The sequence below is a fragment of the Physella acuta genome, unplaced genomic scaffold (assembly GCF_028476545.2).
Source record: "Physella acuta isolate Inbredline_101_S28 unplaced genomic scaffold, ASM2847654v3 ptg000524l, whole genome shotgun sequence".
NCBI lineage: Eukaryota > Metazoa > Mollusca > Gastropoda > Physidae > Physella > Physella acuta.
In genome coordinates, this window is record NW_026732043.1 from 165,952 (window position 1) to 184,080 (window position 18,129).

At 34.7% G+C, this 18,129-nt stretch overlaps 2 protein-coding genes across 2 annotated transcripts in view; one reads left to right on the forward strand and one right to left on the reverse strand.

The window, feature by feature from the left end:
* Nucleotides 1–3,022: 3,022 nt before the first annotated feature.
* Nucleotides 3,023–6,857, forward strand: LOC131945102 (zinc finger HIT domain-containing protein 2). The gene is made up of 11 exons (XM_059306090.1): nucleotides 3,023–3,132; nucleotides 3,530–3,679; nucleotides 3,899–3,972; nucleotides 4,283–4,327; nucleotides 4,446–4,570; nucleotides 4,914–5,018; nucleotides 5,205–5,321; nucleotides 5,590–5,682; nucleotides 6,003–6,174; nucleotides 6,265–6,417; nucleotides 6,591–6,857. The coding sequence occupies exons 1-11, from the start codon at nucleotides 3,032–3,034 to the stop codon at nucleotides 6,716–6,718; spliced, it is 1,263 nt and encodes a 420-aa protein (XP_059162073.1). The 5' UTR covers nucleotides 3,023–3,031; the 3' UTR covers nucleotides 6,719–6,857.
* A 178-nt stretch (nucleotides 6,858–7,035) lies between these two features.
* The window catches only part of LOC131945116 (uncharacterized), a 35,717-nt gene continuing 24,623 nt past the window's right edge, over nucleotides 7,036–18,129 (reverse strand). The window contains 5 exon segments of the mRNA XM_059306116.1: nucleotides 7,036–10,434; nucleotides 10,592–10,722; nucleotides 12,585–12,659; nucleotides 12,971–13,094; nucleotides 13,201–13,299. Coding sequence (XP_059162099.1) covers nucleotides 7,049–10,434; nucleotides 10,592–10,722; nucleotides 12,585–12,659; nucleotides 12,971–13,094; nucleotides 13,201–13,299 — 3,815 coding nt within the window. The 3' untranslated portion in view covers nucleotides 7,036–7,048.

Consider the following 18,129-nt stretch of genomic DNA (forward strand, 5'->3'; position numbering starts at 1 on the left):
CGGGTGACACCCGACTTCGCTACGCCACTGTAAATATATATATATATATATATATATATATATATATATATATATATATATATATATATATGTGTGTGTGTGTGTGTGTGTGTGTGTGTGTGTGTGTGTGTGTGTGTGTGTGTGTGTGTGTGTGTGTGTGTGTGTGTGTGTGTGTGTGTGTGTGTGTGCGGGTGAATGGATGATTTATTTTGTATTATATTTTTGTGTGCGAATCTGTGCGTGAATGGTCCACTAGACAGCGGCTATGGGGTTTCCCCTTCCGCCTGAGCGGGTATAAAAACTTACTGACCGCTAGTAATCTTTTTTTTTTGTTGACCCGAGGCGATAATGTAGGTCGGGTCAGTTTTCTGTGGGCGCACCTCGTGCGTGGAGTGAGGTTGCTTGTGCAACATGGCTGGGTGTTTTGTATATATTGTTTTGTACGTAATGTTTTGTATGTAATGTTTTTTACGTAATGTTTTGTAGGTAGTTGTTGTACGTAGTGGTTGTACGTAGTGTTTTGTTTGGTGTGGACTTTTGGATGTCGAGAACGGATGAAGGGAGGTTTCTGTGTGTCAGAGCCTGGACCATCCTAGACATCATAAGTCGGTGCAGCACCATCAAAAAGTCGAACGTTGTGAAATTATTTCTTTTAAGCTTGGACGGTAGTCCGAAATTGGGTGTTTTGTTAACGTTAAAGTCTGTTTTGTTTAGTCGTGTTTTAAGTTCTGTTTTGTTTTGTGTATGTAGTTTTTATTTAATCTATTCGTTTTTTCATTTTTTATTATTGGTTCCATTTGTTTAATAAATATAATAAATTGTTAAAGTGTTTTGTTTTTGTTTTTCCACGGTTGCACTGACCAGATTAGTTAGATAAGCCTAGAAGTGCAGTAGAATAGTTATCCCCCCTAGCAGGGCTTACATATATATATATATATATATATATATATATATATATATATATATATATATATATATATATATATATATATATATATATATATATATATATATATACATATATATATATATATATATATATATATATATATATATATATATATATATATATATATATATATATATATATATATACATATATATATATATATATATATATATATATATATATATATATAGGCCTAAGTTATCATTATATGGCTTTTTATATATGTACAGGGATATAAGTAGAGGATAGAGAGAGAGAGAGAGAGAGAGAGCCTACACACACACACACACACACACACACACACACATATATATATATATATATATATATATATATATATATATATATATATATATATATATATATATATATATATATATATATATATATAGGCGTATATATATAGGTAGGCTATATGTATATATAGGGCCTATATAAATATAGCCTACATATATGTCTGTGTGTAGGCCCACTTGCAGTGTTTCTTCCAGACATTTTTCTCCGGGGGGGGGGGGCACTTGAAATCTTCGGGGGGGCGGTAAACTTTCTTCGGGGGGGGGGGGGGGGAGCGGACACTGTTAAAAGTATATATTTTCTATATAAATTATATAAATTTCCTTTCGTTCGGGGGGGGGGGGCGGTAAAAAAATTTCGGGGGGGGGGGGGCTTTGCCCCCCCCCTTGAAGAGATGCCTGGAAGAAACTCTGCCCACATGTGCCCATATATTTATCCTATATCTCCCTATATATATTTATATATATATATATATATATATATATATATAACATATATATAATTATATCACTATATATATAGAGAGAGAGGGTGCCTATTGCAGTGGCGGAACTAGAAAAAAAGGGCCACCCCGCAAAAACATTTTTGGGCCCCCTCCTATATATATATATATATATATATATATATATATATATATATATATATATATATATATATATATATATATATATATATATATATATATATATATATATATATATATATACAAACACAGAATACAAACATTGGATACTCATTAATGGCTTGATCGTTTTTTGAAAAAAAAGTGTCTTTTGTTTCAATTTAAACAAATTACAACAAATAATGTGTGTGACTGCATTAGTCTGCTTCAAAAATTTATTTTTTTAGGTTTAGAACTAGATCGATGTAATACTTCCTACTCTTTATCCTTTATCCGGTCAAAAGAATATAAAACATGAAAGCTTTGTAGGTGTAATGGTTTCTCGTGTTATGTTTATTTTTAATGTTTTTTGTAGTTTTATTATTTGTTTTAAATATATTTCATTTTTATGCTCTGTCATGTTTAGTATGTATTTTTTTAAAAATAATAAGAAAGAGAAGTAATTGCTTTTTAATTTGTTTAGTACACATATATTAAAAGGAGTTTATGAGCACCCCTATTTAACTATTTAAAAAAGGGAAATAAGTCATGGAAGTGCTTTAAACGTTTGCCTATCTTTCACATTACAGCTACGAATATATTTTTTTCCGCAACAGCATTTGTTATCTACTGTATAACATCGCTAATGTAGTAGATCTGTTTGTTATTTACAAAAGCTTTTACAGTCAAGTCAAAAATCCAAGAAAATTATTTTTTTTTACTATAAAAAATGTATTATGGTCGGCTATGGGCCCCTAAATGTCGTGGGCCCCCCCCCCGCATTGCGGGGTCTGGCGGCACTGTAGTTCCGCCCCTGGCCTATTGGCCTATATCTATTTATATGGTTTATTAATATTATAGTTTCATACTGTCTTATAAAATTAATATTAATAGCATCCCACTAAATTGTGCCAATTAAATATTAATTATACTATACTTACCGACTGCTTTTGTCAAAGATGCAAATGAACGAAAGGTGTTCAGCGTTTAATTTTAAATACTGTCTGAATGAATGTTACACTTTTAAGCTCTTCGAATTATCTATGATCAATGCATTGTGATTTAACGAGTGATGTCGAATTTATATTGTAAAAATAAATTAAAATATTTCCGCCTTTCAAAGAAAAAATACATTTTATGTTCCGGTACTTAGTTTCTAGATCTAGATCTAGTTTATAGACTACATCATGGCAGACAACAAAGTACATTGTTTACAAATTTCGGCTACTCAAGGCGATGCGAATAATTCCTCATTCAGTTCATCCTCGCCATCTATAATTTGCAAATTGTATGATAATCATTTCGAAGATCTATAGCCTAATCTTTACATAAGCCTAATTTAAACTCATCCATCTTTATTGACTATAGTAAACTATAGTAATAGTTAGACTTAGACCTGAATCTAGATCAGGGGTCGGCAACCTTTTGAGACGAAAGAGCCAAAAGTTACAATTTACAAAATTTCCCAGTTTTTAAAGAGCCACTAACATTACTTTTCCAATATTCTGGTATTTGATTATTAGTTAGTAGTGTGGGTAATCTATCGTTTTAGGTACGTAAAATATCAGCCGAGACTAGTAATTTCTTTTTTTTTGTTGAAGTAAACTTTAATTAAAAACAATAACTAAATTCTGAGTAATGCACTAAAATGTTTAATAAATCATGTTTTTTTTTAAAAATTCTAGGTGTTTAAATGCTGATGCAAAGTACACTTGTCCACGCTGCAACATCAGTTATTGTTCTGTTCAATGTTATCAAAGTGAGAAACATGGTGGATGCTCTGAAGCCTTTTATAAAGACTGGGTCTTAAACGAGCTTAAAGAAATGACCAATGGGTAATAAGCCTCAAGATCTGTTTAGGCAAAATAATGGATATAACAATAATTGTTTGTATCAGTTTTTAAAGCTATTATTACAGTTTGATACCATTTTAAAAATCATTTATCAAGACATTTGATCAAATAGTATCTATTTAAAATCACTTGTTGCTAGTAAAAGTACTATTAAAATACATAGCCTATATTTTCTAATGTTTTCTTTTTTTTTTTTAAAAGGCCAGAAGACAGACAAAAAGTTTTGGACATGCTTAACAAAGATTTGGAACAAAAGGCTGATGAATCAGATGAAGGTATGTAATAACGTTGTTCAAGTCAAATGAATATTTTTACTACTCCTTAATGTAAAATCTCTTTTATAAATCATGCTTTTAGGATTTTTAGATTTTGGAACTTATAACCTAAAATACTTTCATTAGTACTTGGCTTCATTGTAAATACCAATAGTCAACCACAGGTAATATTCAAAGAATAATTCAAATTAAAACAGATGTTAGTATACATTGAGTTTAAATTCCAGATTCTTTGGGTAAAACTCGGTGAAAAGTTATTGAAGCCTGATTATGATTACTTAAAGTTAAATGACATGTTACATCTTTCCAGATCTTGAAGATGACCTTGCAGAAAGAATTTCTGGCTTAGATCTGGGTAAGTGTTGGTGCTACTTCATAAAAAGTTTTGTCTATCTTTCAAGAAAAACAGTAAAAATTAGTTATATTTTTAAAAATATTTTAAATCATTTAATAATTATTATTTGACAATATAGATAAAGAATACAGCTTGGTTTGGAGTAGACTAACTCAAAAAGAAAAAGAGGACTTTGCGCGCAAACTTCAAGATGGACGGTTGTCTCATTTGATTGAAATTTGGACACCTTGGTGGAGATCTGAGGTGAAATTTGCATAAATGTGTATGCTCAATGTCACATATTTAGTTAGTTTAAACTCTAACATATTGATGTAGTTTATATATATATATATATATATATATATATATATATATATATATATATATATATATATATATATATATATATATATATATATATATATATATATATATATATATATTTGTGTGTGTGTGTGTATGTTTTTTGTATATACATATATGTATATATATTTAAATATATATAAGTCTAATAATTTTATCTAAAGTATTATTGGCGCTTAAATTTATAGGCTTTTAAAAATATTTCACGTAGTAAAGAAACAATACATTGGTTTACCCATTTTAGATAAATCATAGCCTCATCTCAGAACAAGAAAAAAATAATAAAAGTGCTAAAGAACAAATGCCCACCTGTTTACCTGATGTGCCTGACATAAATGATATTCTTAAAGTGAGTAACTTCTTTAAAATTCTACCTTTTATTTGCTTTAGCAATGATTCAAATTTTAATTAAGGTGAATTTAACATCTATATTACCTACAATTACAATGCTGAATAATAATAGTTCTTTCTTAATAAAATGAAATTAATATTATTTTAATATTTTCAAACTAAAGTATGTTTTATTCATTCACAGAAAAATAAACCTTCTGCTAATTTAAGATTTAACTTGATAAACATCTTATTTTCTTATGCGTATATAACAAGAGTTCACAATGGAAATCACTTAGAGTGCCCTTTTGATAGTGCTCAGGTAATCTTGTTTGTTTAAGTGCAATAGCTAAGTATGAAATTAATACCTACTCAGTTGTAACATTTTTGGTACCTTTTTGAATACTGACTGTGTAATATTTTTTAATGGCTTCATACAGCCTAGACAAAATTAGATAAGCTCTACTTATATGTATTGATGTATAGAAAACTTTGATTTGACTAAGATGTGAGATCTGATTAGATCAAATTAAGTTAAACTGTTTTAAAATGTTTGCAATTGATTAGTCAGTTGTACATTTGTATCACAGGACTTGATGGAGTCGTGTCAGGTTCTAAAAGATCAAAGTAACTTTTCTAGTGTTGGTGAAGCTGTTCAAACTGGAATAGAATTTCTTCATAAAGTAAGAGCTTGACTTTCTCTTTAGAACAATATAAATAGTACAGTGGTGATCAAGTATACTTACCTTTTTGTAGGAAAGGGCAGTAATGTACAAGGGAGAGAAGATAGAATAGCTAATCAAAATCCAACCTAAAATTCCTACCTTTTTCACTTATACTTATGTAATATTATTTTTTTTGTATTTATTGCTTTTAGAACTATTAGATTTGTTTTCAATTGAAATATTGCAATGGACAAACTATCACACATAGATACTTTATTGATACATACCAATATATTTTGTTTTACAAGGTACAAATAATTACTGTTAAAAAATTGCAGAAAGGAAAAGAAGTCAAAGATCAAGCATCAACTAAGTTCTTTTTTACACTTCTGGAGGATGTGAAGATGATCATATCTGGTCCAGGCAGGGTACCAAACCTCACATTTATGTCTTCTGCCCTGTCAGACCTTGTTGTATTATTAAAGTCATCACTTACTGTGATTAAAGCAGGTTGGTTTCTAATTATAGACAGCAGAATCGTAAACTGAACACTATTTGTTTCATAAATTATTGATTTATATTAAAACTTTTTGTTGTTAGAGCTTCTTGATCAAGAAAACCCATCGGAAGATTTGAAATCATTAAAATCAGCTGTCTTTAAAGCAGAGAAGAAATTGCTTTTCTTACTGAGCTGGCTTCAGCGGTATGGAATGGGAATGCATCAGCTTTTGCCAATATTACAGTTTGAAATAGGTTTGTTTTAATTTAGTAACAGAAATGTGTACATTTTAGAAATGTATTTCTAGTTAATACATTATAAAATAAAGTTAACTTTTTGAGCTATCTTAACCAGTACTGCTTATTAAAAAAGAGTTATTTTATTGTTGCCTGATTAAATTATTTAAAAAAAAATGACTTTTATACAGAGACAAAACATTCAGAATATGAGGAGGTGAATACAGTCAAGTCCTTCATTGAAGAAAATTTGACTACTGTCAAGACAGATAAGCAGGTCCATAATGGAATTTGTGATAAAATTGTTGAACTTAATTAAAGGTTTTTTTCACATGTAAAAAGTAATAAACAATTACAAAATTTAATTTAAAAATGCATTTGTTTTTATAAAAGAAAAACAACATAACACATTGGCCTCATAAATTTATTCATATTAAAATAAAACATGAAGCTGTATGAATGCATTGATAACTTTCACATTATGAAATCAGTAAATTTGTGTAAACATTTCATCAATTATGAGCACTATGTACACTTTTGATGAAATATAATATAAACAGTATATATAATATCTAACAATGTGTGGTTTACATGGTTTCTTATGTATACAATATTCTATCTTCACACCAAATATTTATAGCTCCTTAGATCATTCAGTTTCTTCACTTTGTGAGTACTCAGAAAGGTTTGTGCTAATTAAAGTTGTGTTGGTGTGTAGGTAAATTTGTTTCGCTTTCTTTTTCTGACCTCTTTTAACTCCCAGAGTGGAATTGTTTTCAGAAAAATTCAACTCATCCTTGTTTTGACTTTTGTTTTTAGCTGGCCTTGGTTGGTTGACAAAAGGGGTCATGAAGTAAGGGTTGTGAAGCAAATCAACAGCTTCAATAGACCCTGAAGTGTTGTAGGGTGCACACAAGGCATAAGGATTGTATGAGGGCTGACATGGAAAGTGTGAGAAATTGCACATGTTTTTATGTCGCTCAACCTTCGGTTTGTAGGTTCTGGCTGGAGGGATAGTTACAGTGATTTGATCAACAAAATCGTAGTTTTTCTGTCTGCGAGCACTCACACTAGACAGTACATTGGGTGTTGCAGAAGACGTGTTGAAGTTAAAGTTACTAGATGGTGGGCGAGGGGTGACACCAGGTGACAAAGACCTAGATTGTGACCAACCTGGATTAACACCTGTTGAGCTAGTTAATGGTTTCCTTGTTTGGGTACCCCTAGGGTTGTTAGTTTGGGTACCTTGAAGGCTGTTAGTTTGGGTAGCTTGAATGTTGCTAGTTTGGGTCCCATAAGGAATGCAGGTTTGGGTACCATTAGGGTTGCAAGTTTGGATGCCAAATTGGCTGCTAGTTTGTGTGCCAAAAGGGTTGACAGTTTGGGTACCATAAGGGTTGCTAGTTTGGGTACCATAAGCATTGTACATCTGGCTGGCCTGAGAGCTGAGCACTTGACTAGCTCTAGGGTTGTGCATTTGGCTAGTGTGATGGTCATAAATTTGGCCAGTTTGTGGGTTGTAAGTTTGGCCAGGTTGAGGGCTGTAAGTATGGCCAGTTTGGGGGTCATAAATTTGTCCAGTTTGAGGGTAGTAAGTTTGGCCAGTTTGTGGGTCATAAATTTGTCCAATTTGAGGGTTGTAAGTTTGGCCAGTTTGTGGGTCATAAACTTTGCCAGTTTGAGGGTTGAAAATTTGGCTAGTTTGAGGGTTGAAATTTTGGCTCCCTTGAGTTTTGTAAGTTTGGCCAGTTAGAGGGTCGTATGTTTGGTCAGTTTGAGGGTCGTAAACTAGGCCAGTTTGAGGGTTGTAAATTTGGCTTGTTTGAGGGTTCAAAATTTGGCTAGTTTGAGGGTTGAAATTTTGGCTACCTTGAGTTTTGTAAGTTTGGCCAGTTAGAGGGTCGTATGTTTGGCCAGTTTGAGGGTCGTAAACTAGGCCAGTTTGAGGGTTAAAAATTTGGCTAGTTTGAGGGTTGAAATTTTGGCTACCTTGAGTTTTGTAAGTTTGGCCAGTTAGAGGGTTGTATGTTTGGCCAGTTTGAGGGTCGTCAACTAGGCCAGTTTGAGGGTTGTAAATTTGGCTAGTTTGAGGGTTGAAAATTTGGCTAGTTTGGGGGTTGAAATTTTGGCTACCTTGAGTTTTGTAAGTTTGGCCAGTTAGAGGGTCGTATGTTTGGCCAGTTTGAGGGTCGTAAACTAGGCCAGTTTGAGGGTTGAAAATTTGGCTAGTTTGAGGGTTGAAATTTTGGCTACCTTGAGTTTTGTAAGTTTGGCCAGTTAGAGGGTCGTATGTTTGGCCAGTTTGATGGTCGTAAACTAGGCCAGTTTGAGGGTTGTAAATTTGGATACCTTGAGGGTTGTTAGTATGGCTAACCTGAGGGTTGTTCATTTGGCTAGCTTGACGGTTGTTAATTCTGCTAGCTTGAGGGTTGTAGGTTCGGCTAGGTTGAAGGTTGTTAATTTGGCTAGCTTGAGGGTTGTAATTTCTGCTAGACTGAGGGTTAGTAATTCGGTTAGCTTGAGGGCTGTTAATGTGGCCAGTTTGAGGGCTATGAGATCGGCTTGCTTGAGAGTTGTGAATTCTGCTAGATTGAGGGTTGTTAATTTGGCCAGTTTGAGGGCTATGAGATCGGCTTGCTTGAGAGTTGTGAATTCTGCTAGATTGAGGGTTGTTAATTTGGCCAGTTTGAGGGCTATGAGATCGGCTTGCTTGAGAGTTGTGAATTCTGCTAGATTGAGGGTTGTTAATTTGGCCAGTTTGAGGGCTATGAGATCGGCTTGCTTGAGAGTTGTGAATTCTGCTAGATTGAGGGTTGTTAATTTGGCCAGTTTGAGGGCTATGAGATCGGCTTGCTTGAGAGTTGTGAATTCTGCTAGATTGAGGGTTGTTAATCTGGCCAGTTTGAGAGTTGTAAGTTCTGCTAGATTGAAGGTTGTTAATTTGGCTAGCTTGAGGGTTGTTAATGTGGCCAGTTTGAGGGCTATGAGATCGGCTTGCTTGAGAGTTGCGAGTTCTGCTAGATTGAGGGTTGTTAATTTGGCTAGCTTGAGGGTTGTTCATTTGGTTTTGTCTTGATTTGCGTGGTGGAGGAGAACCTGAGTGAGACTGAGGACGGGAGCCAGATAGAGGTACACAAGGTTGAGATCTGCATGGTTGAGGTCTGTATTGTTGAGGAAAATAATGAGGTGGGCTTGGTTGAGGTATGCAGGGTTGAGATCTACATGATTGAGGAAAATATGCTCGAGGTGTGCAGGGCTGAGGTATGCAGGGTTGAGGTATGCAGGGTTGAGGTATGCAGGGCTGAGGTCTACAGGGCTGAGGTATACAAGGTTGAGGTATACACGGTTGAGGTGTGCAAGGTTGAGGTCTACACGGTTGAGGTATGCAGGGTCGAGGTGTGCAGGGTTGTGGTATACAAGGTTGAGGTCTACATGGATAAGGCATATATTGTTGAGGTGAGCAGGGTTGAGGCATACATGGTTGAGGCATGCATGGTTGAGGCATGCAAGGCTGAGGTATACATGGTGAGTAACCTTGTATACATGGTGAACCACATGGTGACCTGCAAGGGTTGACCATTGATGTCGCACAAGGAGACACACAAGGTGTCGCACAAGGTGTCGGACATGGTCTCACAGCAGGTGACATGCAAGGTGTCATACAAGGTGTTGGACATGGTCTCATAACAGGCTGCATGCAAGGTGTCATACAAGGTGTCATATATGGTCTTGCAACAGGTGTCATGCAAGGTTGCATGCAAGGTTGCATGCAAGGATGCATGTAAGGTGTCATACATGGTCTCATAGCAGGTGTCATGCATGGTGTCATACAGGGTCTCATGCCGGGTGGCATACAGGGGCTAGCCCACGGTGGCATACAAGGATAGGGGACTTGTTTGCAGACATATAATTTTCTAGGCCCCTTCCTACCATCTTGTGTTGGACTAACGTCTTCTTCCTTAGCCTTGAGTGCTGATTTTTTCTCAGGCTTTCCTACAGCAGCTTTTGGTGGGGGGGTTGCTTTCCCTTCTTTCACTGGTTTAAATAAGACACATTAAACTGACACATGAAAAGAATGTAACGATATCTGTAACTATTTATACACTTTGAAAAAGATTGTTTTATTGGTAAATATTGTTATTTAAATAATTTTTAATAATTTGTAATACAAAATTTAACCTTGCTCTCTTACCTTTTACAGTTTTTTTCTGGGGCTTTGGTTTTTTCTTAGCTGGAGATGGTGTTTTTTTCTTCATGTTGTTTTTACTTTTTGGAACTGGGTCCTCATCACTGTCAGGCTCTGGTTCTGTTTCAGATTCTTCCCTGTAAAATATTGAGCTCATGTTCTATTCTTTGAAAATTAATGGTTTCAACTAAATTATAAAATAAAAGCTACTTTTTAGAAAATTTTCTTAAAAAAAAAACAGTTAAAGTTATTTTTATAGCGCTCTTTTGTGTTTTAAAACAGTAAGAAATTTTTTTAGCGCAATTTCCATTCTGGAGAATTGCGTTTATTAACCCGTCATTTCTGGATGTATGAATGGATGTGTGTCCGCAGCTTTAAGTCGTATCTCCTCCTCAACGAAGCAATATCGAGGACTAGTTCCAAAAGCAATTATGTTAAGCAAGTTACGAGGATGAACATAGGCCAAAAAAATTCCGGGTTTCTTTCATGTATTTCCAGGAAAAGCCAAAAAACCTCAAAAAAATGCAGTTTTTGGGCTATATCTCGGCAACCAGACCATTTAGCGACTTGAAACATGTACCAATCGATTCCTGCCATAATTTAGAACAATATTGCCGAAGAAAGTTTTCAAAAATATCCTTTCGTTCGGTCACAAACATTTTTTTGAATTAATTAAAATTTTGACCGAATTAGTAGGCATTTTTATCCAACCACACCACACACGTCATCACGTTCAATAGCTGCGCCATCACGTTCGGTAGCTAGGCGCGCAATGGTTTTTAGTCATGTAACTCTATTGTAAATAAAACATGTATTTTAACCAATGGTTTTACTAACCCTGCTCTTGATTTACGCTACGACAGAGCTATTTTTAGATAACATAAGGAAATTGCGCTAAAATTGTCACTAGACTTTTTAATTACCTTGTTTAGATTATATGAAAAAAAACTTGATGCTATAGCAGAGGGCAGGGATAAATGTACAGATACTTACTCCAATATTATGAAAGGTACAACAAAGTAGAGTCCTAATACTTTCATGTAACATGCAAATTAACATAACATAAAAATATTTTTGACAATGTGAATGGCAGCTAATGCAATCCTATATAATTTCATTTAGTTATTATAAACAAAACCTATGAAACAACTCAATGAAAATGTTGATCCAAAATTGAAAATATTTTCTTAGGGTTTTATGATTCCACTATCGGACTTAACCTGTTTATACTATCTCAGTTCCATTGTTAGAGTGCACACTTTTCTTTTCCTCCAGATGGTTTAACACCCCCTGGGACTATTACAACCCATGAACTAAAGTGGCCTAAGCTTTGGGTTGCTAGTTGAAAAGTACCCATATCCTCCTTTGACGATTAACAACAAGATCAAAAATAGTTGTAGAACAGCATTTTGGACCCTTATATTCATAGGGCTAATGATTGTTGCCTAGTGAACTGTAAACTTCCGCTTAATTCTCCACTGCCCATAAATAATATAACCCTTTCTAAGAGACTACAATTTAGAATAGGCTTTATCATTATAGCTTTTGTAGTTTATATTTTTCAAAACCGTGAAAAAAAAAAAATTTTAATATATATTTTGAGAGTCTAGAAAGCGTGCCAATGATATTCTAAGTAAAGTTTCCCTTTCAAACCTGACGGTCTATGGGGCAAGTGAAGTAGAGTTCACTTGTTTCTGTGACCTCGGCATATGAAGAGATAGTGTGGTCAGCACTATCCCCAGCCGCCTTAGCTTTCCTTAACGTGAGTTAGCTTTCCCTGACGTGAGTTAGGTACCCATCAGAGTTGGGTGGACTCAGGGACGGTCTACTGACTTGAACCCGGATTCGAACTCGAGACTTATGGGTTAGCAATCCAGCTCACTACCGCTAGACCACTCCGTCCCTATAGCTAAGATGGTAGTGGAATGGCTACCATGCGGGTGGTATGGGTTCGGGACACATCAAGACAATGATATTGTAGTTTGCAAATAAGACTTACATGAGGTAATCGTCTTCCACAAGATCATCACAATCTCTGCCAGATATTTTGCAATACCATGTATTGAAGGTCCTCCTAAAAATGTATTACATATCTTTTAACATTTAAAACAAATCTTGCATTATTTTACTAGTTTAAAATAAAAATGTAAGCAATTTATAAGGCTTCTTAATAAATACGACTACCCTAATTAAAGTAATAAAAGTTTAGAGAAATTAGTTTTTAATAAGATAAATGCACAAAAACATGATACAATTTTATGATTTTTTTCCACTTGAATTTCAACAAAAATTAATTCAGAACCATTTTATTTATAGGCAAATAAAACTTTTTAGACTGATTTTCTAACTAACCAGTATAAGAAGGTAAGTAAACTTTTTTTTAACCTGCATGGATCCCATATTGGATGATCTTTGGTGCAACAGTAACATACTGTAGGGCAGAAGCAAAAGAGAATAAGAACAAGGAGAACGATTAATACCACCCACTCTGCATGAGAGGCCTTTTCATCTGCAAAAGAAAAGTCATTGAGTAAAAAGTTTTGAATACAAGATGCTACTTTCAGTCAAGTTTTTTAAAAAAAATTCCTTTTTTTTTCCACTTGTATTAGTATTACCTTCTGTCATTTCATATTTACTCCTGGCAGTTACTACCTCTACGAAATTAAGTTCATCTTCATTTTCATCAATATCTTCCGTATCTCTTTTGGTGCGGCCTGCAGTGAATTTGGAAATATGCATCATTTAATTCATACAGTTCTGTATTTCCAGCATTACTCAAAATTTCTCAGTTTACAATATTATTTGTAAATATAATTGTTTATGCAGTGGCTTGAATTATGAAATATATTCAATATTTTCCTATTTTTATTTAATCTTAAAATTGTTCAAAAGAAAAAAAATTCTAGTAAATTACAAAATCATAAGTTGTTTCATATATTATTAAATAGAGTTCATATCATGACAGGAAAAATGTTGCAATGTTACTAATAGAATATTATTTCACATGGTATTCTCATCTTCATTAATATTTAAAATGTATTTTTTAAAATAAATCTTTCAATTTTATATGTGTTTTACATGCCACTTTATAAACTCTTATCTCTATTGTAAAAGTTATCTAAAACTGGATGTCAGAAATGAAATGAAAAAATGATGCATCTTCTCTTCACTTTAAAAATCAACTTTGAATAGGCCTTATCATATATTATAGGAGGCCTACTATAGGCCAACAGTAATATATATTATATTAGTTAATCAATAGGCCTAGACCTATAATTAATACAATTTACCTTCTTTTGTTCTTCACTGATGGGTCATCCAAAAATGACATCTTGTTTGATTTGACAATTTTACCCCCCTCCCAAATCATCACAAAATTCAAAATACTAAATGAGCAGAGGCAGGTAGATCTAGATTTATAATGATCAAAATTTTATTAGGGGTCATCCATAAATGACGTCACGCTTTTTTGGACGAATTTTACCTCCCCCCTCCCCTCCGTCACACATCATCACAAAAAGCCAGACCCCCACCCCTAAAATGACAACACACCTCAGCCTACAACCCCCCCCCCCCCTCAAAATTGCAGTTGAATTTTTCTTATAACATCAATATTTTTCCGAAATCTTGTCTGAACTTGTCTGAGTATTTTAATCAATTTCTATTGCAATTTATTAAAAACAGTTTTCTAAAACGCAAAATAACATCTTAAATTAGTTTTTAACATTGCTTTTTTATAATGCAAAAGTGTGACATTGCACCAGCTGAACCCCCCCCCCCCTCCTTATCACACAGCGTCACAAAATTACAGACCCCCCTCCCCCCATCGAGTGTGACGTTATTTATGGACGACCCCTTACTTTATTCTACTTACAAAAAGTGTTAGCCACACTAACTGCGCCACCCCCCCCCCCATCTCTTGCCTTCTTATAAATAATAGTTTATTAACTTTTTTTTAGTATATTACTATATACCTAGTTACTAAGTTAGTAGTATAGTTTACAACCTACTATTTTAGTATTATATATAAATAATAAATAAGTTAAATATACAATATACTTCAATATACAGATATCTAAAATGAAAATAGCAGTATTTAGAATCTAATATTAATTTAAATTATAATATTTATCAATGTAGAATCTAATTATTAATTATATTAATTTTATTATACTAATTAAAATTCTTAACACTTTTTCTTCCCTTACCCGACCCTCTGTTATTTTAACTTATTTGTGGCAAGGGCTCAACACTAAGGTCTAAAGTCTAAGACACTCTAGGTCTAAGTCTAAGTCCTCTAAGAGACTAAGACTACTCTAACTCTAACTGAAGAGTAGAAGAAAGTTTTAGAAACAAACAACACACTGAACACAGAACTTCAGAAGCCTTTCAAAAAATGTGGACTAATGTGATAAGAGGCAAGTAGTTAGATCGCCTAGTATATTCTAGATCTACATCTAGAATTCTAGAATCTAAACTCTAAAGCATTTTATATTTTATAAGTTTTTAGCCTAAATTAAAATAAAAAAAAACTAAAAATATTTTAATGTTTCTTTTCTAAAGATGACACATTTTTACTTTAAATAATATACCAGAGCCGTGTACGAATTTGTAGTCATATCTTTTAAATGAAAATAGTCATTTCATTAAATGTATGCATACGTCAAATTAGTTCACTAGAATTCAATGTACTATTATTATTTTTACTGCAACATAAATTTAAAAAATTCAAATTATTTCCAAGTTATTACAAATGATAGCCAAGGAAAAAAACTAGGCTGGATAATTCTTCATAACTTTCTTGCCAATTTGGCAAATTTCTACTTCACATAGGTTTCACTTCAGTAAGTCTTGAATTTCATTGAACACGCAACACTATTTTATTATTATCAACCCTAAATCAAGTAAATCTATAGGATCGGCCTACCACCTATTTTTTTCTTCAAAATATGCAACAAGATGGTTCATTTTAACTTTTTTTTTTAAAGGAGTCGATTGCATATTTTTATATTATATATGTATGGGCTTGTGCAGAGGTGTCGCAAAACGGGGGCAGGGGTTGCGATAAATTGATTACATTTTTAGTCTATTGAAAAACATGATCATCGGCTCCCATTTGATTTCTCCTTAGTTCAAACTGGAATTATGACTAGTTCATGCAGTCTTCCTGTTACTGCATGGGAACATTTATGCTTCACATACACGCGTAACAAAATGATACATCGGCCTAAAATAGCCTACACTCAATCGTGACCCAGATTTTTTGCATCCTTTTAAAATATAAATTTTGACGCATCCATTGGTGGTTGTTTTGGTCCCATAAACGCAGGCAATGTGAGACTTTTTATTTCCAACATCTTTCACCGTTTTTATTTCTTTACAACATAAAGTTCCCTTAAGAACCTGATGTGGTAAGTGAAATAGAGTTCACCTGTTTCTTTGACCTCGTCATAGGAAATAATAGTTCGCTCAACGTTGTCCAACCTCTTTACTTCGGGGTCATCCATAAATGACGTCACGCTTTTTGGACGATTTTTACCTCCCCTCAGTCACACGTCGTCACAAAAAGCCAGACCCCCCCCCCCCTAAAATGACGTCACACCTCAGCAGTACAATTTTTTTTAAACAGCTATTTTTTCCAAAATCTTGTCTGAACTCTGTCAAAATAGAGTATTTTAATCAATTGTTATTACAATTTATTAAAACAGTTTTCTACAACGCAAAATAACGTCTAAAATCCGTTTTCTAACATTGCTTTTTTATAATGCAAAAGTGTGACGTCGCACCATTAACCCCCCCCCCCTTTCCTCATCAAACACCGTCACAAAATTACAGACCCCCCCTCCCCCCTACAAGTGTGACGTCATTTATGGACGACCCCTTCCCCTGACGTAAGTCAGGCACCCATCAGAGTTGGGTGGACTCAGGGACGTTCTATGGACTTGAACCCGGATTCGAACTCGCGACTTTCGGTTTGCAGTCTTTCATTTGACCACGTTGTCCCACTTCTTTCCAACATCCTTTAAAATTATTTAGCAAAACTTACGAAGCTCATGTGTTGTAGTTGTATTGTGCCAAAAAAATGATGAATCTGAGCACATCATTCTATTTTCTGCGTTATTGCACAAAAAATATACATGCCAAAACCCCTGCTCATATATAATAAATTTGCCAGGAATATAGCAGATTTTCAACTTTTTCACGAAGATTTCGCAAATAATCTCTTATAAAAGCTAACTCTTCACGACTTTTTGCTTATCTGGTATCTTTGTTTTTAAATCAGTTTGTTGCACTACCTTCTATATATAATTTCTTGACTGTCGCATCAAAATATTTATTCCGAATTCAGGAAACAAGTTCAGATTCATCGCTCTAAAGTGGATAAAAGACTCAAACCCTCCAAAAAAATTGCCCGAAAGACACTTGTCCAAACAGCGTTAGCCCGAATGGACGTTTGCCCAAGTGCAGAGGCATAGCGACCCTTCCCAGCGCCCGGGGACAAACTTTCGATTTGAACCCCCCCCCCCCCTCAAACTTTCGATTTGCACCCCCCTCAACCTCCGATTTGCACCCCCCACGTCAAACTTTCGATTTGCATCCCCCCCTCAAACTTTCAATTTGTTTTTCCAACACATTTTGGCGCCCCCTAAGGTCGGCGCCCGGGGACATATGTCCGTCCCCCCCTTGCCCCCCCCCCCCCCCCCTCGATACGCCTCCGCCCAAGTGTGACACCTGACTAAATCGATGTCTGCCCGAATGGAAGATTTCCCAAATGTGACATGACTAAATGGATGTCTTCCCGACTGCGACAAATCCCGAAGGGACGTTTACAAAGGGTAATTAGCAGGGGCGGAACTACAGTGCCGCCAGACCCCGCAATGCGGTGGGGCCCAGACCGATTGGGGGCCCAAAAATCCTGGCTAAATTATTTTAAAAAAAAAATAAAAAAAAAAAAATAAATTAGGTGGAGGTCGAGTTATCTTTCTTCTACAGTTACAAACAAACACGATAGTCGGCAAACGTCTTTGATAAAAATGCACAGACTATAGCTCGAGAGACCGCCAGACATAAAGTCAACTTCAAAGACGCAGCCTACCGTTCTTTTTAGTGGCGTCGACTAGGAGAACAAAAAAGCATTGTTATATTGTTTACATTATTAAAATACATATCTATGATTGTGTGTTTAAACTACTGGCCTGAATTCTACAAAAAATATAATTATTTATTTCGATCTCGTACATTTATAATTGCGTTCATTTTTACTTTAACAACTGTATCAATAAACTTGTAAAAGTTTAAGTTATCTCCCTTCAGCGAAGCATCTGAAATTTGACTGTGCCGGCACGCTTTGAAATCGGGCTGGGGAAATGTTGCGGCGACTATCCTGGTCTTCTAGACGACCGGAAAAAGTCGGCACTATTAATGTAGATGTTCATCGGCGCTTTCTTGTCCCCTTCCAATGAACCTTCCCAACTCTCTCCCCTGCCCCCTCTCACCCCTACCCTTCACCTCTACCCCTCACCACACCCTTAATCTTACAATAA